Genomic DNA, 24,089 nt, shown 5'->3' on the forward strand with positions numbered 1-24,089 from the left:
GTGGAAGTGGTGGTCAGCACTACGTCCCCAGAATGCTGTGTTTAGAGGATCCGAAAGGAGAAAGGAAGAAATACTACCAGAGTAGAAGAATCACCAACCAACCTACAATTAAGAAAGCTGTCAAAACTACACGCCCTACCGGACAGCAGTGGCAAGGCGAGGAAACGTACACTGCCAACATACACTAACCCCCAGGGAAAGTTATTGGGGCTTAGCGGCCACCAGGCGGGAAAAATACCGTTGGTTGAACTTAACAAATAGTAGCACATAGAATGCAGCAATTAGTAACAAGAAGTCGAGGAAAGCTAATTAGATCCGCCTCCCCAAGCACTCCACTCACTGCTCTTCGTCTCGGCGACACTGCCAGCAGCAACACGAACCCAGGTAACTGGAGAACCGCGAGATCTCACATTGGTGGAGGTTTCACTGCTAGGATTAAAATCCACTCAACTAAAAGCTTGTTGGATCCGGGTGTCGACCAGGTCGTGTACCCTCTCGACCACAGCCCTTTCATCCGGCAGTGTATGCGTGCCGCCAGCAGTCCCGGCGTCTTCCCGCACTGCCCTCTTGGCTCCTCCGGAGTCCCCAACCGAACTGCTCACTCACACGACCCAGAAGAACAACCACGTCATCCCAAAGATAGGGCCACAGTTACTACACATCGATAACGCCGCTGCTGCCACTAGCAGACAGGCAACGGTTGCGAAACCAAGTGGCGCCAGTCAACACAAGAAGAATACAAACAACCGCAACCATGTCAGCTAAACGATACAGTCTGGCCTCCAACAGAGTACGGAAACCTACAACAGCACCAACGCGAGCCGCAGCAATGCTCAGTGTGGATATAAAGAAACTGAAAGTTAGTATGCTTTTGAGATACGCCACCCATATCTAACACGAGCTTGCGCCTTTGAAGACATCTACCCCAGACTATACCGTATTTTCCTAGCCATTTAGTACCAAGGAAGTAGATATTGCACTCAGACAAGTTAAAGTGAGAAAGGTGACAGAGCCTGATGTAATTCATCCCACATTCCTCCTCTACTACGGATATATACCAAAAAATGACTTGCGGCGTTCTTTACCGATATCACCATGAGAAGCAGAAAGCCTAAAGTTCAGCCTCGAACACCAACGACGAGCTGAAAATCTATCGCCCAATACCTCTTCGTATCTCAATATACAAGCTTCTTCAAACAACCATCTACAAAAGACTATAATACTTGAAAAAATTCCAATTGAACAAGCTTGTTTTTGCGCAGAAAGAAGATATACAGACCAAATAATGTCACTCACTACCTATATAGATTCAGATCTCCAAAAGAAATTAAAAACATCAACTGCATTTATATTCTCTCATCTGATTATGACAGAATATGGAGACGTCGTCTTCTCTACAGACCCATTCAAACAATCTCGTTCAGAAAGACAGTGCAACTTATTAATAGTGAGCTTGCTGGGAGCTCATTCCAGATAATGCTGGGCAACAGGATAAGCTCTTGAAAGACGGTACCCCATTGCAGTTCTGTTTATACATCTCCTATATGACTGAAACTAGATCACGTAAGTGTTAATACGCTGAAGGCTTAGTGTTGGTAGTAGGAAACCGAAATTTCGAAGAAACGGAAGCCGTCTTAACACCTGATCTGGCGGTAATGGGAAAATATGTTATGAGAGGGAGACTGAAACCAAACCCCACTAAGACAAGAGACTGCTTGCTGCCATTAGTGCAACAGAGCTGCATATAAGCGGCTCCAAGTCTATTTCGGTGACAGAGTACTAAACGACAACCAGCGCCTGAAATATCTAGGGGTTACACTGGGCCCGACACTGTCCTGCAAGAAGTGTCTGGAAAACAGCCTGCGAAAATATGAATTAGAAACAACATCCTACATAAGCTGTACAGAACTGTCTGGCCCTCCACTGCTGGAAGTGTGGACACTTCACCATTTAGATCACGCTAGTGTCAATACACTGAAGACTTAGTGCTGATAGTAGGATACCGAAATTTCGAAGAAACGGAAGCCGTTTTAACATCTGATCTGGCGGTAATGGGAAGGTATGTTATGAGATGGAGACTGAAACCAAACCCCACTAAGACAAGAGACTGCTTGCTGCCATTAGTGCAACAGAGCGGCATATAAGCGGCTCCAAGTCTATTTTGGTGACAGAGTACTAAACGACAACCAGCGCCTGAAATATCTAGGGGTTACACTGGGCCCGACACTGTCGTACAAGAAGTATCTGGAAATCAGCCTGCGAAGATATGAACTAGAAACAACATCCTACATAAACTGTACTGATCTGTCTGACCCTCCACTGCTGGAACTGTGCTCACTTCACCACTTAGATTAGTCTACCGCGGGACATTGCGTTCGTGTATGGTTCAATGGTGCGCACTCACACAAGTTTTCGAGACACAGCTTGGCAACGCAACGAAATTATCAGTGGTACACTAAGATCAACCCCGTCGAATGGCTGTCCATATTGAACCACATTTACACTCCCCCCCCTTCACCCCTTGACGTTGACTAAAATTAGCTCTTCTCTGTGAGTCTAAACGCATACAGAATGAGATTTTCACTCTGCAGCGGAATGTGCGCTGATATGGAACTTCCTGGCAGATTAAAACTGTGTGCCGGACCGAGACTCGAACTCGGGACTTTTGCCTTTCGCGGGCAAGGTCCCGAGTTCGAGTCTCGGTCCGGCACACAGTTTTAATCCGCCAGGAAGTTTCATATCAGCGCACACTCCGCTGCAGAGTGAAAACTCATTCTGGAAACATCCCCCAGGCTGTGGCTAAGCCATGTCTCCTCATATTCTTTCTTTGAGGAGTGCTAGTTCTGCAAGGTTCGCAGGAGAGCTTCTGTTAAGTTTGGAAGGTAGGAGACGAGATACCCTAAACGCATACGGTTCAACCTTCCTATCTATCAAAATATCAAAATGCCGTTACCCTGGAAAGAAACCGGCTCCGATCAACGAAACCATTCAAGAAAACTCCCGTTGAAAATCACACGTCTCAGTTCAGCTCAACCGACTCACGGATACAAGGGCCCCACACGACTGTTTGTAGAGGGTGGGCCAAGAGATGGGGGATCTGAAGTATTTATAATATTTTGTAAGACGAAAGGCGACTCGAAAGTAACCATAGAAATTTACATTTTAGACCCTTTTAAAAACCTTTGTAATATCGATTTTTAAATAATTTTCTTGAAAGAAAAGCTCTCCAAAAGCTAGAGCCTGGGTACGGGTGCCCTTGCACTAGAACGAGACTGGACAAAAGTGTTGCACTCCACATTGCCAGAACCTGCCCTGGCTAAGAAATAAACACCCTGGTTTCGACTAGTCGCGCACAACATGGACAACGATTAAGAGAATACGCACCAATGAAGTCAGAAAAACGGACTCTCTTCGTAGACGGGATAAGGCGCCACGTCAACATGCGATTATTTAGCAGCCAGGCAAACCGTTTGTCACCTTGTTATGAAATGTACCAACGTGACACGTCGCGGAACGTTTGACAAGTTCCTGGTAACAACGAACGACTCAACTGATTTTATTAAAAATTTACGTGTCTGAATGCAAATTACATGTGTTATCGTTTGCATTATGTTTAATATTGTGCTTAAAAGGTACCGTAAATAAACAATAAATAACCTTGAAGACAGGAACTTTGAAAAGACAATAGTTAAATCAGCTCTTTTTGTTTAACTGGGTACATATTTCTGGTGACACGTGATCAATATACTTTCTTGTCCTTCTCTTTTACTTGGAAGAGTGGCTAATTTTCTAACCTGCAACAATCACACATTGTGGCATTCGCCATGCTAGACTTAACCCACTACAAGTAATCCAAAGAGGTCCAAAGAAAGAGCAATCTCACTATTGAATCCTTACAATGCGCGCAGGAATTCCAGAGATCGGCGCTCCACCAATCGACCCTGCGGATCAGTTGGCGCCCCTGACGTGGCACACCAGCTCCACAGGGCTCGACATCACGTTCCGTCTGGACAACGGCCGCTTTAGCGGACTGGGCAGCGCCGTCGTCGACAGCCTTCAGTAAGTCCAATTATCTTCCATTGTGTGTGTAAGGAACCAACGTTTCCCTATGGATAAATCGGTATCTCTCTAGTTAAATACATGATTACTCATTACCTACTAAAATTGTCAGATAGTCAACCAGCGACATCTACATCTTCATGGATACTCTACAGATCACATTTAAGTGCCTGGCAGAGGGTTCATCGAACCACCTTCACAATTCTCTATTATTACAATCTCGTATTGCGCGCGGAAAGAATGAACACCAATATCTTTCCGTACGAGCTCTGATTTCCCTTATTTTATCGTGGTGATCGTTCCGCCCTATGTAGGTAGGTGTCAACATAATATTTTCGCATTCGGAGAAGAAGGTTGGTGATTGAATTTCGTGAGAAGATTCCGTCGCAACGAAAAACGCCTTTCATTTAATGATTTCCAGCCCAAATACTGTATCATTTCTGTTACACTCTCTCCCATGTTTCGCGATAATACAAAACGTGCTGCCTTTCTTTGAACTTCTTCAATGTACTCCGTCAGTCCTATCTGGTAAGGATCCCACACCGCGCAGCAGTATTCTAAAAGAGGACGGACAAGCGTAGTGTAGGCAGTCTCCTTAGCAGGTCTGTTACATTTTGCAAGTGTCCGGCCAATAAAACGCAGCCTTTGGTTAGCCTTCCCCACAACATTTTCTACGCGTTCTTTCCAATTTAAGTTGTTCGTAATTGTAATACCTAAGTATTTAGTTGAATTTACGGCTTTTAGATTATACCGATTTATCGTGTAACCGAAGGTTAACGAGTTCCTTTTAGCACTCATGTGGATGACCTCACACTTCTCGTTATTTAGGGTCAACTGCCACTTTTCGCACCATTCAGATATTTTTTCTAAATCGTTTTGCAGTTTGTTTTGATCTTCTGATGCCTTTATTAGTCAATAAATGATAGCGTCATCTGCAAACAACCGAAGACTGCTGCTCAGATTGTCTCCCAAATCGTTTATATAGATATGGGACAGCAAAGGGCCTGTAACACTACCTTGCGGAACGCCTGAAATCACTTCTGTCCTACTCGATGACTTTCCGTCAGTTACTACGAACTGTGACCTCTCTGACAGGAAATCACAAATCCAGTCACATAACTGAGACGATATTCTTTAAGCGCGCAATTTCCCTACGAGCCGCTTGTGTGGTACAGTGTCAAAAGCCTTCCGGAAGTTCAGGAATACGGAATCGATCTGAAGTCCCTTTTCAATAGCACTCAGCACTTCATGTGAATAAAGAGCTAGTTGTGTTCACAGGAACGATGTTTCCTAAACCCATGTTGACTGTGTGTCAATAGACCGTTTCCTTCGAGGTAATTCATAATGTTCGAACACAATATGTTCCAAAATCCTGCTGCATATCGACGTTAACGATATGAGCCTGTAATTTAGTGGATTACTCCTACTACCCTTCTTGAATATTGGTGTGACCTGTGCAACTTTCGATTCTTTGGGTACGGATCTTTCGTCGAGCGAACGGTTGTATATGATTGTTAAGTATGGAGCTAATGCATCAGCATACTCCGAAAGGAACCTAATTGGTCGTAAGAGAAATCAGGACGCCATTCGGTGGCAGATAATATATTTATTGCGTTAACAGTGTAGAAGCTTCGTTCGAAAAATTATCCACTTTCTACATCCCATACAGGGACTTACAGGACAAGTTAAATGAAGAGAGGCTGCACAGTAATAACCTCCTGTTCGAAACATTGAGGGCGACCTATCCGAACAACTTGTTAAATGCTGAATCACCTAGAGAATATACTAAAACCTGCGAGCTGCACACTGGGGTCAAGTATTGTAAAGGAATTGTGATACGTTGGGGTAGTATGAATATAGATACCAAAGAACTCCAACAGGAACGGGAAAGTGAAAGTGCCACTTAAGTACAGATAGATGGTGAGCTTGAGAAGTCAGCTTCTTTCATCGTGGCTTTCCATTTACCGAAGTACCAAAGTTTTTTGCAGGAGGCTTTCTCCATCTTAAAGTTAGGCCTTATTTACCTAATTCTAACGATTCCTTTAAGGGTCAAAGTTTCAGTCACACCATCAAGGGTTTGTAACGATCACGTACCGCCTGTAAGATGCGGTTCCACGGTCCATGAACCAGGTATTCAATGTACTGCCTCACACGTGTGTCAATTGTACCCATGTCCTTCTAATTTGGAGCAAGGAACGTCCTGTCTTTGTGGAAGAGAAAAGAATACAGGAGATTAAAATCACACAACGAATGTCCAATGATGACGTTTCAGGCCTCGCAGCCACTCGTCAGGTCGTTTGTGTCAGCGTTGAAGTAACCTGTACAGGAAACAAACGTTGGCACCAAGCTTTGACAGATGAGCAGAGAACAGCAGCTTGAACCTGTAAATGCAGCTGCAAACTTCCACAGCAAGTCCAACAACTAAGCATTCCTACGACTGAAAGGACGGTAATTGTCGAGCCTAGTGTATGAAAGCATAACAGACCCTCACGGCAGATAGTAGGAGCATCCCCAAAATGTATGACGGAAAATAGGCCACAATGATCAGTTGGAGAGCCATCAGACTACGTGACATGGTATCGTCTGATACATGAGGTACGACGTCGACGTTTGCTTAATATAACCAGAAAGTCCCTGAAGTAACACCCCCTCCTTCCCCGTCCCTCCCGCACATCTCTGCGCTTCAGCCTTCCAACCAGGGAGGAATGACAAGAAATAAGACAGAGAGGAACCTCACTGTTAAAACTACTTCCAAACTTCCGTGGATTCAGGACACATGTGGAGAAAATACATCTGTTGGATTAGGGTAGACCAACTTGATTTGTTTTCTGAAGAGAAATTATTCTAGCGCACACAGTGTGCGTTCAGGCTGTTCAGTCTTCTGTCCCTGGGGAAATCATCAGGAGGACTCCTGGAGAATAGAGAGATGCCCCTTGGCTGCTGTAATAGGGAATCAGTGTTCCCAGACCAAACCCTGAGACATTGGCCAGACGATGGCGGCCTTTTTTGCGACAGTTGCCACAACTGTCAAACAGTACTCAGCCCTCCGACGCTACAAAGCGAAGAATAAAACTGCTCCTTTTTCACGCAGGACCTGGACTCTGCGCCCTCTGAAGCTCTTGACACGTCCCTAGGTCATCATGGGTTCCATTAAGATATTTTACTGCACCTCATAGGGTGGGACAAAGAAATTATCGCTGTCCTTTTTAACCTCATTTCGGCTTCAGTTCACTTCACCTATTCGAGGCACGAGGCAATTTTAATCCTTCTTTTAAAACCTGGCAATGACCGCTCATAATCGAATAATTATTGTAATTCTGCGTCACTAACGGCGTGGGAAAGACCTTGAAAAGGATGGTTAACGCCACATTTTCTGTATCTTAGAATCCAGGCAGTTCCTTAGTCGCTCTGAGTGTGGATTCAGGAAGAATCGCTCCACGTTTGATAAACATACTGCTGGAAGTTGCTATATAATAGGCTTTTCAAGTTAAGGTATATTTTTGACATTGAGAAGGCCTATGACACTTCTCGGAAGCCTATTATGCTCAAGCAGCTCCATAAATGCTGTTTTAGTTGATGTGTTTCATCTTTATACGTTCCTTACTCTTACCATTCTATTTTAGAAATCGAGTCAGTGACGTCCTCTATGATAGCTTTGAGCAGGGGATCAGTGTCCGAACAGTGTCCCTCAAGTTGGGTGGGTATTTTGTATTAAACCGGGGACCTAGAAACGACGGAGAGGATTCGTCCCGCCGTAGCTCGCAGTGGTTCACAACAGGCCACAGTAGTCCATCCACCCTACCGCCACCCCACACCGAACCCAGGGATATTGTGCAGTTTGGCCCCCAATGGACCCCCCCCCCCCTCCACCCCCTCCTCAAGGCAACGTCTCATACAAGACGAGTGTAACCCCAAATGTTTGTGTGGTAGAGTAGTTATGGTGTACACGTACGTGGAGACAGTGTTTGCGCAGCAATCGTCGACATACTTTAACTGAGTCGGAAGAAAGGGAACCAGCCCACATCCACCGAGGCAGATGGTAAACCGCCTTGAAACCATCGACAGGCTGGCCGGTTCACCGGACCTCGACACTTATCCGCCGGGTGGATTCGTGCCGGGGACCGATACGCCTTGGAGTGGCCGAGCGGTTCTAGGCGCGATCGCTACGGTCGTCGCAGGTTCGAATCCTGCCTCGGGCATGGATGTGTATGATGTCCTTAGGTTAGTTGGGTTTAAGTAGTTCTAAGTTCTAGGGGACTGATGACGTCAGCTGTTAAGTCCCATAGTGTTCAGAGCCATTTGAACCATTTGAACCGGTAAGCCTTCCCGTTCGTGGAGCAGCGTGTTAGACCGCGCGGGCGGGCGTCCCTCAATGTCGTGTTTTAAATGTGACCGGCTTCGCCACTGCTATAAATAGTATCACGTCAATAGTTAAATGTATTGTGTAATGCTCTTTATTTGTTGACGTCTTCTCTGTCTTTTGATCTGCTCAAGCCTTGCAGCAACAACTCTTCAATTAAACGTACTTCTCGAAATTTGGACAAATGGGCAGAGAAGAGTGGTTTTAATATCTCTACCGAGAAGTCTTCGTGGATTCTTTTTAACTATTCATGTTGTATTTTATACTCTTTAGAGATGCGATTGGGGCACAAGACTCATACTTTTAAAGATACAGCGAAGTTCTTGTGCCTCTCATTTGATTCTCAACTTGCACGGTTGCCACACCATAGGAATCTGAAAAGATGGTCCCGAAAAGTTTTGGATATTTTAAGATATCTCCACCATAATTCATGGCGAGCAAACCGAACTTGTCTGCTCCGGTTTTTCACGTCCTTAATGCGATCTCGGCTTGAATCCGAGTGTACACTGTATAGGTCGGCACGGCCGTCTTGTTTAGAAGTGTTAGGCGTGATGCACAGTGATCTCCGGCGCCCTTTCAACCAGTCTAATACCAACTGGAGTGAGCGGCCACTGCACACCAGGCGACGGTTCCTCATGTCCACTGTAAAGCGTTGTCCATGCCGTACGCACCTGCGTTCCGTACCGTTGGTAGGTCATCAGTGGAAAGTCTTATCTTTAATCCACAACGAACTGTGAGGCCCTATCTGTTTTAGGGGTGCGAGTGATCGATCTGCAAGTTTTACACGAATGTTGGAGATCTCCGCCATAGCTTTGTAGACCCATTATTATTTTATATTTGACGATTTATAAGTAGTTTTTTAAGTTATTTTAGGCCGTACAACTGATGATTTTAAACAAGCGGACCCCCTTCGCGGTTCAGTAGCATCCCCCAACATGTCCTTCAGGATATGGCTTCTTTGTGATTGGACTGAGTTTGCCGCACAGCTCCATGTGAAGAGGCAGTTTCAGACGAACAGTTTCTCATCTGGTCTAAATCTCTTACCGCCTAACAATCGTTGTACAATATATAGCCAGCTAAGAAAATGGTATAGTTAATACGCGAGGAAGTATATGTGCAACGGCGGGGTAAGCAGGTGGCATCCCGCTGTGTACCAGGCCACGTGAAAGTTTGGGAAAATGAACAAGCAGACGAAACTGCGAAGGATGCCTTCAGCGAATATGACACTACGCAAAGTGTGATTCCTGTTCAGGCAGTCATTTCGGTGTTGTATCGGAGGTCCGAGCATTTATAGGTGGAGGAGTGGCTGGCAGCGGCGGACAATAACCCACGGCTGCTGACGCCAGGCTTCTGTCTACCCCTCGCACCACCCCTCCTCCCTGCTTATTGTGTGATGCCTGTGGCACGCAAATTACTGTACTCCATATTTTAATCGAGTGCATTGTATATTGCGATGAGAGGGTGGATGCGAATTTTGGCGTCGATCTGCCCTCGATTTTAGTTGCTAACGAGACGAATGTGCCGAAGGTTTTAAAGCTCTTTTTAGGTGCCTGCTTTTGTTTCAGAAAATTTCACTTCGTGGCTTCCTAACTCAACAGGAAGCTCTGCTATAGTCAATTTTCCGTTTTCCCTAGTTGGCAAAGACTTTTGTAGTAACTCCATGGACCCATCTTGATCACTAAAACTTTATTTATGACGCTTTTCGAGTAAACATTATCATATCAGTGTGGCAAAATTTGCACAAAACTCAGGTTAGAAAAGTTAATATATAATTATTACAAGGCCAATGTAACATCAGGAACGGAAGTATATACTAGGTATAAGCACTTACAAAATGCTTAGAAATCGAATACAAGTGAAACATACAAGAAAAATGTACAAACTCACGTGCAATTGCCAAAGATGTTATTTTGAGACGTCGCATGTCAGACTATTGTTTTGGACAAACAGTGAAAGCGAAACTCTGAGAACACGAAGTCTGAAACAGTCGATGAGCTGGAAAACTAAGAAAAAGAACAAATTTTCTCTGCTGTAAGCAGTAATGACCATAGGTAATAAGCTAGCCGACGAAGGCACGCAGCCGGCCGCGGTGGTCTAGCGGTTCTAGGCGCTCAGTTCGAAGCCGCGCGACTGCTACGGTCGCAGGTTTGAATCCTGCCTCGGGCATGGATGTGTGTGATGTCCTTAGGTTAGTTAGGTTTAAGTAGTTCTAAGTTCTAGGGGACTGATGACCATAAATGTTAAGTCCCATAGTGCTCAGAGCCATTTGAACCATTTGAAGGCACGCAAGGTGAAAGTATGACTGGGCTATAAGGGGAGATGGGAAACCCTAAAACAAAAATAAAACAAAAATGTGGCGAACAATACATCAACTGAATCCGAAGTTTCGCGTTTGACACCGCTGCTTGCCTGAATTTTTATACCGCATTTGGTCTGAATGCTGAAGTCTCTAGTGTAATGGTAGCACAGTTACAATGTGTTTCAGTTACGGCTCAAATGGCTCTAAGCACTATGCGACTTAACATCTGAGGTCATCTGTCTCCTAGATTTAGAACAACTTAAACCTAACTAACCTACGGACATCACACAAGATTCGAACCTGCGACCGTAGCAGCAGCGTGGTTCCGGACTGGTGCGCCTCGAACCACTCTTCCACAGAGGCCGACTTCAGTTTATGACACACGAGTAATAATAGTTCCGTCCGATAACATTTTTGCTTGTCCACCTCTGAACAATGCAAGCACCAGAGTTCTCCGGGGCCCACTTGCTGGTAGCCAGCAGCGGCTGCTGCCGCAGTTCTATCCTCCTTCACAATTGTTCGAAAGGATCAGCTACCGCTTATCGCTTTGTAGAGTTTAAAACCATTCACTGAGTGATGCTCCACAAAAAATGACGTCAGTATTTTTATGCCATTGAGACATATGTTGGAATTATTTACAAAATAAGCATTTCAAATATTGTTGAAATTACACTGAAGCGCCTAGGAATATGGTATAGGCCTGCGTATTCATATACAGAGATATGTAAAGAGGCAGAATACGGCGTTGCGGTCGGCAGTGCCTATATAAGACAACAAGTGCCTGGCGTTGTTGTTGGATCGGTAATTGCTGCTACAATGGCAGGTTATCAACTCACTTAGTAAGTCTGAACGTGGTATTATATTCGGCGCACGAATGATGGGCCACAGCATCTCTGAGGAAGCGATGCAGGGAGATTCTCCCGTGCGACCATTTCACGAGTGTACCGTATATATCAGGAATCCGGTGAAACACCAAATTTCCGACATCGCTGCGGCCGGAAAAAGATCCTGCAAGAACGGGACCAACGGCGACTGGAGAGAGTCGTTCAGCGTGACAGAAGTGCAACTCTTCCGGAAATTGCTGCAGATTTCAATGATGGGCCATCAACAAGTGTCAGCGTGCGAACTATTCAAAGAAACACCATAGATATCGCTTTTCGATGCCGAAAGCCTAATCGTGTACCCTTGATGACTACACGACACACAGCTTTGCGCCTTGCCTGGGCCCGTCAATACCGACATTGGACTGTTAATGACTGGAAACATGTGGTCTGGTCGGACGAGTCTCGTTTCAAATTGCGTGGAGCAGAAGGACGTGTACGGGTATGGAGACAACCCGGTTAATCCATGGAACCTGCATGTCAGCAGGAGACTGTTCAAGCTGGTGGAGGCTCTGTAATGGTGTGAGGAGTGTGCATTTGAATTGACATGGGACCCCTGACAGGTCTAGATACGACGCTGATAGGTGACACGTACGTAAGCATCCTGTCTCATCACCTGCATCCATTCATGTTCATTGTGCATTCCAACAGACTTGAGTATTGCAACATCCCACAGGTCCAGAATTGCTACAGAGTGGCTCCAGGAACACTATTCTGAGTAAACACTTCTGCTGGTCACCAAAAACACCAGACATGAACGTTACTACGCGTATCTGGGATGGCTTGCAACGTGCTGTTCAGAAGAGATCTCCACTGCCTCGTACTCCTACGGATTTATGGACAGCCCTGCAGGATTTAAGGTGTCAATTCCCTCCAGCACTACTCCAGGCATTAGTCGAGTCCATGCTACGTCCTGTTGCGGCACTTCTGCGTGCTCGCGGTGGCCCTACACGATATTAGGCAGGTGTACCAGCTTCTTTGGCTCTTCAGGGTATATTTTGTCATCACAAATCCTATATAATCTTAAGTAATTAACAGCAACTGAAAGCGAAGAACACATAAATTTAATTTTTACTTTTATATTTCAAGAGGAACAGTGTATTCCCAAGTGTGATATCTGTCATAAAATGTTAAGGGGATAAAAAAAATCGAAGCATCGTCAGCAATGCATGAAGGCACATACGCCACGCCACGTGGGATTAGCCGAGCGGTCTAGGGCGCTGCAGTCATGGACTGTGCGGCTGGTCCCGGCGGAGGTTCGAGTCCTCCCTCGGGCATGGGTGTGTGTGTTTGTCCTTAGGATAATTTAGGTTAAGTAGGGTGTAAGCTTAGGGACTGATGACCTTAGCAGTTAAGTCCTGTAAGATTGCACACACACACACACACACACAGACACATATGCCACAGCCACATTCCTTAATGCGGTTGTCTTGAGGAATAGAAATTTCACTAACATTCTAAATACCTTGCGATATGGTGGCAGTTTCACATCAGATCAAGCATATTAAAACATTTTCTCGAAGCTGGAACCTGCGATTGACTACACATCCAAACGTGCATTTTATTAATTTTGTCGATTTCCGTTTGCTGTGTGATGAGAGTTAGGCATTTTGTAACCGCCGTATGTAAAGTATACGTCGTAGAGTTGACAGAACGGTGGCCACCTTGGTGGAATCACTTTTAACGAAAACTTCGATTTCCCAATTTCATCGACAGTCAAACCATCGTGTAAGGAGGGTAGAGATCAGTGAAGTACAGAAATAGCACCATGTTTAGGATTCAATACCTCAATCAATAAAAGCGAAACCCACATCGGAGCACTTTGCTGTCCGTCCGTCCGTCCGTCTGCATCTCTGTTCTACTGTTAAGATCCCTTTTTATGGCATAGGTAAAGGTAACAAGATGAAATTTATCTAAGTAATGTAAGCGATGTGAATAACTGAAGCTTCTAAGCCAATGAACTTAAAAGATGGACGATATATGTCAAATATTTTGATACTCGTAACTCATTCATCGAAACAAATAGATTTATTAAGTACAAATATGTCAGTTGCATTGGTCTAGTCGTGAAATATGTGCGTGCAGCTGGCCGGAGTGGCCGAGCGGTTCTAGGCGATACAGTCTACAACCGCGCGACCGCTACGATCGCAGGTTCGAATCCTGCCTCGGGCATGGGTGTGTGTGATGTCCTTAGGTTAGTTAGGTTCATGTAGTTCTAAGTTCTAGGGGACTGATGACCTCAGAAGTTAAGTCCCATAGTGCTCAGAGCCATTTGAACCATTTTGTGCTTGCAAACCACGAGCTTGCGGGACTGGATCTCGGTGAGACTACCGATTCTATAGTTTTTGTTTTAACCTAGTACTCAACGATGTGAGGAGTCGCCAAAAACAACATGTGGTTCGAATTCCGCGTTACATTGTAGATTCTATTACGCCAGTTGCATAACGGGTAGGTTATGGACAATTAAGTCGAAGGGGGTCCAATAGAAAGATTTACACTATGTTACTGAGTCACCTGAAAACATTGTTGTTATCTCTTTACATAATTAAGTTTGTACGGAACCCTCAGATCGAGCGTTTTTTTTTTTTTTTTTAAAAATATAAGGTCGCAAAACTTCGTCCGAAAGCTGACGATGGATTTCTTTGTTTCAATTGGCCGACAGCCTTTCTCACGTCAAACTGAAAAGGTTCTCTTACTAGAGATGAGATACATTCTGTTTGATCCGTAATTATAACAGTCTGTGTTGGCTTCAGGAACCATAGCGCAGGTTTGAAGTTGAAAGAATGTTGCTGTTTGTCATTAGTGTTGATGCATTTGGAGCATGACGCTGCAGAATTTTGTGTTTGCCTGTGGATGAATCGCACCAGTTGTTTTAGTTTGATACTTTGAAACAAAAACTTGTTCATAGGAATGGGGCTGCTGCAGCCAATGCCCACTGCCATCGTGCTCCAGTTGTCACGACATGCCCATTACTTATAGCGTCTGTAAAGCAATTGAGCAAACACCAAACGATCATTTTATGTCAAGTGGATGCTCCGCTTGTCACTTGGGTCTTCCATCGTGCTACCAGTTTTGTACTTGTGAGATAGCGCCCTCGCACAGAGCTCAGGCCGGCCGAAGTGGCCGTGCGGTTAGAGGCGCTGCAGTCTGGAACCGCAAGACCGCTACGGTCGCAGGTTCGAATCCTGCCTCGGGCATGGATGTTTGTGATGTCCCTAGGTTAGTTAGGTTTAACTAGTTCTAAGTTCTAGGGGACTAATGACCTCAGCAGTTGAGTCCCATAGTGCTCAGAGCCATTTGAACCATCTGAACAGAGCTCAGTATGGATTAACACTTTCTGAAGAACTGTTATTAACAGTTTTTGTATGTCTTCAAGAAGTGAGTCTCAGGTGGTGTTAGAAGCAGTTGTATGGTAGCTTTGACGTAAAGTGTTTGTCCTTTAAGCGGGAGAATGCGTTAATTTTTGGTTCTCATATCGCTGGAGACAAGCTTTTTACATTTTCTGTGAAAGAGCCAATTAGTGAAGAATTCCTAAGACAACTTCTCTCCCACAAATTTTATCGCTGCCTTATTACTGTTCCCTGTAAATCTAAAGGTGAAAAAATTTCTTAGTTGCACACTTGTTAGTGCCAGCCTTTTCATCTCCGACGTTGTGCTGACTGAATTGTGTCATTGAATGATTTGTTAGCTGAATCTTGTTACGTATCAACTCCTACTGCTACGTTTGCATTCTTTCGTGGTAGTCAGGTAATGTACTTCAACATGAATGTGGATTGCACATGGAGACAGACCGTTTCGAAGCCGATTGTGCGTGTTATTCCGCTCATTCGTGACAATTTGGGATACTTGCTTATTCGAGTCATGCTGCCACAGGACGGTAGGTGCGCTATTCTTAAGTATTGAGGGAACTGGATAATTTTTTATTTCGTCCGTCTCAGTTTCAAAATGTTCAAATGTGTGTGAATTCCTAAGGGACCAAACTGCTGAGGTCATCGGTCCCTAGACTTAACACACTAGTTAAACTAACTTATGCTAAGACCAACACACACATCCATGCCCGAGGGAGGACTCGATCCTCCAGCGGGAGGGGCCGCGCAGTCCGTGACATGGCGACTCAGTTGCCCTCAGTTGCACTGATATAAAATTCAGCTGTAGTGGTTACCGGTTTCGGGCTGACACGCCCATTCCAACAACCACACACTTCGCTATTAACTGTAATCATCCATACAATAGAGTGTCAAAAGACATGAACAGCTTCTGTACAGCAAAGTATACGGCGGGCAACAAGTACCCTCATTACTGTTAGGCTATGTGTCTGTTGCAACTGACTGACACAACCAGTGGCTGATTGCACAAGAAGTTGCTGTTACAGTGTAGTTGTGACCAAATAGAACTAAACACTTTCTTAATCTCCACGTGTAGCAGCAGTGGAATGACAATAATAACAATGGCAGTAATAACCGAATTATCTGCTGGGTGACTTCAAGTCTGAAGCGGCATTTCTCGAAACTAAGAAATTTGTTGAAATAGGAAAAATCTCAAAAGGCTTCGTTCGGGTCTATGATGAGTAGAAGCACCTTTACATCCCACTGGTATGAGACTGGAATGGTTTTCGTGTGAGAAGCTTGCTGTTAATTTACCAGTTAATAGAAGCCGGATTTTCTTCATCGAGTCTAATTTGTAAGTTAAGCTAATTTTCCGTTACAACACAATAAGCGATCTGCGAAGTAAGGCATACAGACGTCTAGTGGAATAATTCTAGTTTGACAGGTGTAAGGTAAGGGTTAGATTACCACGTCAGGCGTCCATTTTTACCAGGCATGAAGAGATCGCTTTTACGTCTGCGCCATAGTTCAGAATCCGTATTGAACATAATATCCCTTCGCAACCAAGTGGGGGAGAGCCGGTTTAGATTGGGCCATACCTGAGGCGGAAGTCGGCAAACAGAAACTTTGTCAACTGCAAGCTTTATTACACTAAAAATTTTATTTTATGAATGTTCATTTAAGGCTATCAGGATTTATCTTATTTCAACTTGATATTGAAAATTTTGGTGGTGGAGTCGGTTTCGTGTTCGTATCTCCTCTTTCGCAGTATGTTACACTCTCGGAACGATATAATTCAATCATTTCGTTGTTTTCTTCAGGATTACAAACTTCTCTAGTTCTTCACAATAGGCACGTATCTGGGTTCAAATTGTGGGCAAGCACAAAAGTATCCTTAATTTCATTTCAAGGTCTAGCATGTGCACATAAAACTGCTAGTGAAAAATAATGATCATTTTTAATTAGTCTTTGTATGTTGTCAATAACGTCTATAGGTGCCGTTATTTCTAGCCAAATATACAAAGATCTTACTACCGGTGAGTTAGCAGTTGATACTTAACGTCTCTTAGTGGACAGAAAACAACGGCTGTAGGTACCGGGTCGATTTCGGGCAGATAAAAAGAATAAATGTGTCTTTATTTCAGATTCAGACATCTCACAGCTGATGAAAAAATTTGACATCCCACATCTGAATTTACTTAATTAACATTCCGATTACATATTGAGTACGAATCCTCGTCACGGAACTTTACATCATGACTTTCAATTTTAAACATGTGCACACTCCTTTATTTGTGAATCGAAGTATATTAAAGTCTTTCTTTGTTACTTAACAGGGATTGTGTGTTGATAGGATACCCAGTTCTAATAAAATTTTCTTCATTTATTTTCAAGTTCAAATTTGATAACTGATACTGGGGATAACATCCATATTTCAGGTCTCTTTATGAATAACCAGCAATGACGATTGTTGCCGTGGTCGAGACTCGGTCAGATACTCGATCTTTGCTTGATTAGCAAAGATCGAGAACAAAAAAGTTCATCGTGTCATTTAAAGTTGAAACATATGCACAAATATTTGTTCACGTATCATGAGTACATTCAAACTTCTGTTAAGAGTTGAAGTTTCCATAGACTGCCTGCCTCTGCCAATTGCGCTTTGTTTTCAACTGGTTAGGTCAACAAGCAGTTTATGCAAAAGCACTCGCCACAGAAACGACGTTCACCAGGTGCGGGAAAGACTTTTAGAGAATGTAATAATTCAAACTGTCATAGAACTTTTGATGTTCAAATATTGCTTCAAAATGTCTTGTTCACAAAAATATTTAATTTGCCTAAGGATTACTGAATGATGTATGTGACATAGTCTCAAATCTAATGGGTGTGCAAATGCTTTTGAAAAGTCACATATTGTAATAAAATTGAGTTTACAGGCGATAAGGACCTTATCGTCTCTAATGACATGTATCCTAATGTTTGAAATATCGTGATGTTATTTTATGTGTGGACTAATTGACATAAAGAACAATATTCCCTGGTGGTATCCGGATGTATCTACACTCCTGGAAATTGAAATAAGAACACCGTGAATTGATTGTCCCAGGAAGGGGAAACTTTATTGACACATTCCTGGGGTCAGATGCATCACATGATCACACTGACAGAACCACAGGCACATAGACACAGGCAACAGAGCATGCACAATGTCGGCACTAGTACAGTGTATATCCACCTTTCGCAGCACTGCAGGCTGCTATTCTCCCATGGCGACGATCGTAGAGATGCTGGATGTAGTCCTGTGGAACAGCTTGCCATGCCATTTCCACCTGGCGCCTCAGTTGGACCAGCGTTCGTGCTGGACGTGCAGACCGCGTGAGACGACGCTTCATCCAGTCCCAATCATGCTCAATGGGGGACAGATCCGGAGATCTTGCTGGTCAGGGTAGTTGACTTACACCTTCTAGAGCACGTTGGGTGGCACGGGATACATGCGGACGTGCATTGTCCTGTTGGAACAGCAAGGTCCCTTGCCGGTCTAGGAATGGTAGAACGATGGGTTCGATGACGGTTTGGATGTACTGTGCACTATTCAGTGTCCCCTCGACGATCACCAGTGGTGTACGGCCAGTGTAGGAGATCGCTCCCCACACCATGATGCCGGGTGTTGGCCCTGTGTGCCTCGGTCGTATGCAGTCCTGATTGTGGCGCTCACCTGCACGGCGCCAAACACGCATACGACCATCATTGGCACCAAGGCAGAAGCGACTCTCATCGCTGAAGACGACACGTCTCCATTCGTCCCTCCATTCACGCCAGTCGCGACACCACTGGAGGCGGGCTGCACGATGTTGGGGCGTGAGCGGAAGACGGCCTAACGGTGTGCGGGACCGTAGCCCAGCTTCATGGAGACGGTTGCGAATGGTCCTCGCCGATACCCCAGGAGCAACAGTGTCCCTAATTTGCTGGGAAGTGGCGGTGCGGTCCCCTACGGCACTGCGTAGGATCCTACGGTCTTGGCGTGCATCCGTGCGTCGCTGCGGTCCGGTCCCAGGTCGACGGGCACGTGCACCTTCCGCCGACCACTGGCGACAACATCGATGTACTGTGGAGACCTCACGCCCCACGTGTTGAGCAATTCGGCGGTACGTCCACCCGGCCTCCCGCATGCCCACTATACGCCCTCGCTCAAAGTCCGTCAACTGCACATACGGTTCACGTCCACGCTGTCGCGGCATGCTACCAGTGTTAAAGACTGCGATGGAGCTCCGTATGCCACGGCAAACTCGCTGACACTGACGGCGGCGGTGCACAAATGCTGCGCAGCTAGCGCCATTCGACGGGCAACACCGCGGTTCCTGGTGTGTCCGCTGTGCCGTGCGTGTGATCATTGCTTGTACAGCCCTCTCGCAGTGTCCGGAGCAAGTATGGTGGGTCTGACACACCGGTGTCAATGTGTTCTTTTTTCCATTTCCAGGAGTGTGTTTAGTATAGTCAAAAGATTTTGTTAGAGGAGCTACAATAGAGCTCCGTTATGTGGGATGCATACATATCAGGCGGAACGTAATACTGGTCGTTGGGATACGTTCGAGCACGACAGTATAGTGTGGGGCAAATAAAAGTGGCCTGGACGAGTGGATACGATTGGACTTGAAAGTACGAGGTGCATTCAAGTTCTAAGGCCTCCGATTTTTTTCCTCTGGACTGGAAAGAGATAGAAACATGCGCATTGTTTTAAAATGAGGCCGCGTACATTGTCACTACATCCCAGAGATGGCAGAACCGTACGGCAGATGGAGTTTTACCGCCAGCAGCGAGAATGAGAACTGTTTTAAATACTTAAAATGGCGACGTTTTCCTTACTTGAACAGCGTGCAATCATTCGTTTTCTGAATTTGAATGGTGTGAAACCAATTGAAATTCATCGACAGTTGAAGGAGACCTGTGGTGCTGGAGTTATGGATGTGTCGAAAGTGCGTTCGTGGGTGCGACAGTTTAATGAAGGCAGAACATCGTGTGACAACAAACCGAAACAACCTCGGGCTCGCACAAGCCGGCCTGACGACATGATCGAGAAAGTGGAGAGAATTGTTTTGGGGGATCGCCGAATGACTGTTGAACAGATCACCTCCAAAGTTGGCATTTCTGTGGGTTCTGTGCACACAATCCTGCATGACGACCTGAAAATGCGAAAAGTGTCATTCAGGTGGGTGCCACGAATGCTGACGGACGACCACACGGCTGCCCGTGTGGCATGTTGCCAAGCAATGTTGACGCGCAACGACAGCATGAATGGGACTTTCTTTTCGTCGGTTGTGACAATGGATGAGCCGTGGATGCCATTTTTCAATCCAGAAACCAAGCGCCAGTCAGCTCAATGGAAGCACACAGATTCACCGCCACCAAAAAAATTTCGGGTAACCGCCAGTGCTGAAAAAATGATGGTGTCCATGTTCTGGGACAGCGAGGCCGTAGGCCTTACCAATTGCGTTCCAAAGGGCACTACTGTACCAGGTGCATCCTACGAAAATGTTTTGAAGAACAAATTCCTTCCTGCACTGCAACAAAAACATCCGGGAAGGGCTGCGTGTGTGCTGTTTCGCCAAGACAACGCACCCGCACATCGAGCTAACGTTACGCAACAGTTTCTTCGTGATAACAACTTTGAAGTGATTCCTCATGCTCCCTACTCACCTGACCTGGCTCCTAGTGACTTTTGGCTTTTTCCAACAATGATAGACACTCTCCGTGGCCGCACATTCACCAGCCGTGCTGCTATTGCCTCAGCGATTTTCCAGTGGTCAAAAAAGACTCCTAAAGAAGCCTTCGCCGCTGCCATGGAATCATGGTGTCAGCGTTGTGAAAAATGTGTACGTCTGCAGGGCGATTACGTCGAGAAGTAACGCTAGTTTCATCGATTTCGGGTGAGTAGTTGATTAGAAAAAAAAAATCGGAGGCCTTAGAACTTGAATGCACCTCGTACGCGTGCAGCTATACAATCACACCCCATGGCGCACGCCACCACGTGTCGGCCCGCCACGTGAACGACACCGGTTCAGAGCGCAGTGTGGGCTGTGTCAGTATAAGTGGAGCAGTGCAAAAGGTACTCACAGTGGAGCAGCGGGTGTTCGTTGTCGAAATTTATGTGTCAACAAAGTCTGGAAACGTGAGGTTAGTTGTTTGCTGAGAAGTTTAATAGTGTGAGAGTGCTAGCAAATAGTGCCATGCAATGCTTAATGCGTTAATGGCGTCAGTCAGGATCTGTTCTGAATAAGTGAAAAAAACTTTCCGAAACGTGCCCCCACACCAGAAAATGTGCACCAGCAAAAGCTTCAGAGTCCTGCCAAATCAACCTGGCACCTGTCGCAAGGGACCGGCATATCGCGAACGAATACTCCACCTGGACCTGCACGTGCCTTCCTACAGAGTGTTTGTTGTTCACGCATTAACAGCAGTAGATACTCGTGAGCACCTCCAGTTTTGTGCATGGATGTTCACTGAGATAACAGTGAACGGTTTGTACATGGATCTTTTCTGCATGATGAGAAAGTTGTGGTTTGGTGTGCAGGGTATGTACGCCGTATTATTGGTCCCATCTTCTTTCATCAGACACTGACTTCGGCGCGTTACATTGCCAATATTTTGGAACCAGTTGTGGCAGGATTAACGGAGGAGGAACAGACCTTCAGTCAACTCCAATAGGATGGAGCAACTGCACATACAGCCGGCCGAACCTTGGATCATATGTACACAGTCTTCACGCCTGACAGAGTTTCTTTTTAGCGGAGTCATTCTGGTCGCGGATCTATCTGGCCAGCCTGGTCACCCGATCAGTGGGGAGCCATCTAGTTTAAGGTATATCACAACAACCCCCATAGTCTTCTTCAGATGGTTTTGCAGTATTTCCAGCAGTTCAGCTTCGATCCGTCTTCAGGAACTTGCTGACCACGGCAAAAATTTCCGTGAGGTGAATGGTGGTCATTTTCAATACCTACTACAGTCAGGATACTTCTGTATGTCCTTTCCTCTGCTGTGTTTCTTAGTACCATAGAACTCTGTTCTCTGGACAACATTTATTCGTTCCACCCTGATTGGTTGGTTGGTTCGTTGTTTTTGGGGAAGGAGACCAGACAGCGTGGTCATCGGTCTCATCGGATTAGGGAAGGATGGGGAAGGAAGTCGGCCGTGCCCTTTCAGAGGAACCATCCCGGCATTTGCATGGAGTGATTTAGGGAAATCACGGAAAACCTAAATCACGATGGCCGGACGCGGGATTGAACCGTCGTCCTCCGGAATGCGAGTCCAGTGTCTAACCACTGCGCCACCTCGCTCGGTCTTCCACCCTGAACATACGTATGATTACACAAGGTGATTCATGAGGAACAGAAAATAATTTTGGAAAGTGGTAGTGTAAATTCATTTGTATAAAACATTACATGTAACATTCATCCAATTTTTATGGGTTACAGAGCTAGAGCTGGTTATAGAGTTGGTACTCTAGATGATATGGGTTTATTTATAGATTGCCAGTTTTGTTTCAATGTTCAGTTTGAAGTTGTGCTTCAGTTTGAACAGCTGTATGTTTCTACTGCGATTGTGATAGTTATTTGTTAGCTAATTCTGTTTCATCTTGAAGCATTCCGCACTGATAACAAACAGACCCAAACTTTTCGACTCTGTAAGTACAGAACAGGGAATCAGTGATCATAAGGATTTTGCAGCATCTCTGAATATGGAAGTAAATAGGAATATAAAAAAAGGGAAGAAGGTTTATCTGTTTAACAAGAGTAATAGGAGGCAGATTTCAGACTACCTAACAGATCAAAACGAAAATTTTTGTTCCGACACTAAAAATGTTGAGTGATTATGGGAAAAGTTCAAGGCAATCGTAAAATGCGTTTTAGACAGATACGTGCCGAGTAAAACTGTGAGGGACGTGAAAAACCCACCGTGGTTCAACAACAAAGTTAGAAAACTACTGCGAAAGCAAAGAGAGCTTCACTGTAGATTTAAACGCAGCGAAAACCTCTCAGACAAACAGAAGCTAAACGATGTCAAAGTTAGCGCAAGGACGGCTATGCGTGAAGCGTTCAGTGAATTCGAAAGTAAAATTCTATGTACCGACTTGACAGAAAATCCTCGGAAGTTCTGGTCTTACGTTAAATCAGTAAGTAGCTCGAAACAGCATATCCAGACACTCTGGGATGATGATGGCATTGAAACAGAGGATGACACGCGTAAAGCTGAAATACTAAACACCTTTTTCCAAAGCTGTTTCACAGAGGAAGACCGCACTGCAGTTCCCTCTCTAAATTGCCGCACAAACGAAATAAGAAAAGCAACTGGAATCACTCAACAGAGGAAAGTCCACTGGACCTCACGGGATACCAATTCGATTCTACACAGAGTACGCGAAAAAACTTGCCCCCCTTCTAACAGCTGTGTACCGCAAGTGTCTAGAGGAACGGAAGGTTCCAAATGATTGGAAAAGAGCACAGGTAGTTCCAGTTTTCAAAAAGGGTCGTCGAGCAGATGTGCAACACTATAGACCTATATCTCTGACATCGATCTGTTGTAGAATTTTAGAACACGTTTTTGCTCGCGTATCATGTAATTTCTGGAAACCAAGAATCTACTCTGTAGGAATCAACATGGATCCCGGAAACAGCGATCGAGTGAGATCCAACTCGTTTTATTTGTTCATGAGACCCAGAAAATATTAGATACAGGCTCCCAGGTGGATGCCATTTTTCTTGACTTCCGGAAGGCGTTCGATACAGTTCCGCACTGTCGCCTGATAAACAAAGTAAGAGCCTACGTAATAACAGACCAGCTGTGTGGCTGGATTGAAGAGTTTTTACCAAACAGAGCACACCACATTGTTCTCAATGGAGAGACGTCTACAGACGTTAAAGTAACCTCTGGCGTGCCACAGGGGAGTGTTATGGGACCATTGCTTTTCACAATATATATAAATGACCTAGTAGATATTGTCCAAAGTTCCATGCGGCTTTTCGCTGATGATACTGTAGTATACAGAGAAGTTGCAACATTAGAAATTTGCAGCGAAATGCAGGAAGATCTGCAACGGATAGGCAATTGACGCTTAAATCAGACAAATGTAATGTATTGCGAATACATAGAAAGAAGGATCCTTTATTGTATGA

General features: G+C 45.1%; 1 protein-coding gene across 1 annotated transcript in view; it reads left to right on the forward strand.

The window, feature by feature from the left end:
- LOC124622580 (putative beta-carotene-binding protein) overlaps positions 1-24,089 on the forward strand; it is a 101,694-nt gene that overhangs the window by 59,797 nt on the left and 17,808 nt on the right. The window contains exon 3 of the mRNA XM_047148328.1: positions 3,909-4,059. Within this exon, the coding sequence (XP_047004284.1) occupies positions 3,909-4,059 (151 nt within the window). The remainder of the gene's footprint in view (positions 1-3,908; positions 4,060-24,089) is intronic.

This window comes from Schistocerca americana, chromosome 7 (assembly GCF_021461395.2).
Source record: "Schistocerca americana isolate TAMUIC-IGC-003095 chromosome 7, iqSchAmer2.1, whole genome shotgun sequence".
NCBI classification, from domain to species: Eukaryota; Metazoa; Arthropoda; class Insecta; order Orthoptera; family Acrididae; genus Schistocerca; species Schistocerca americana.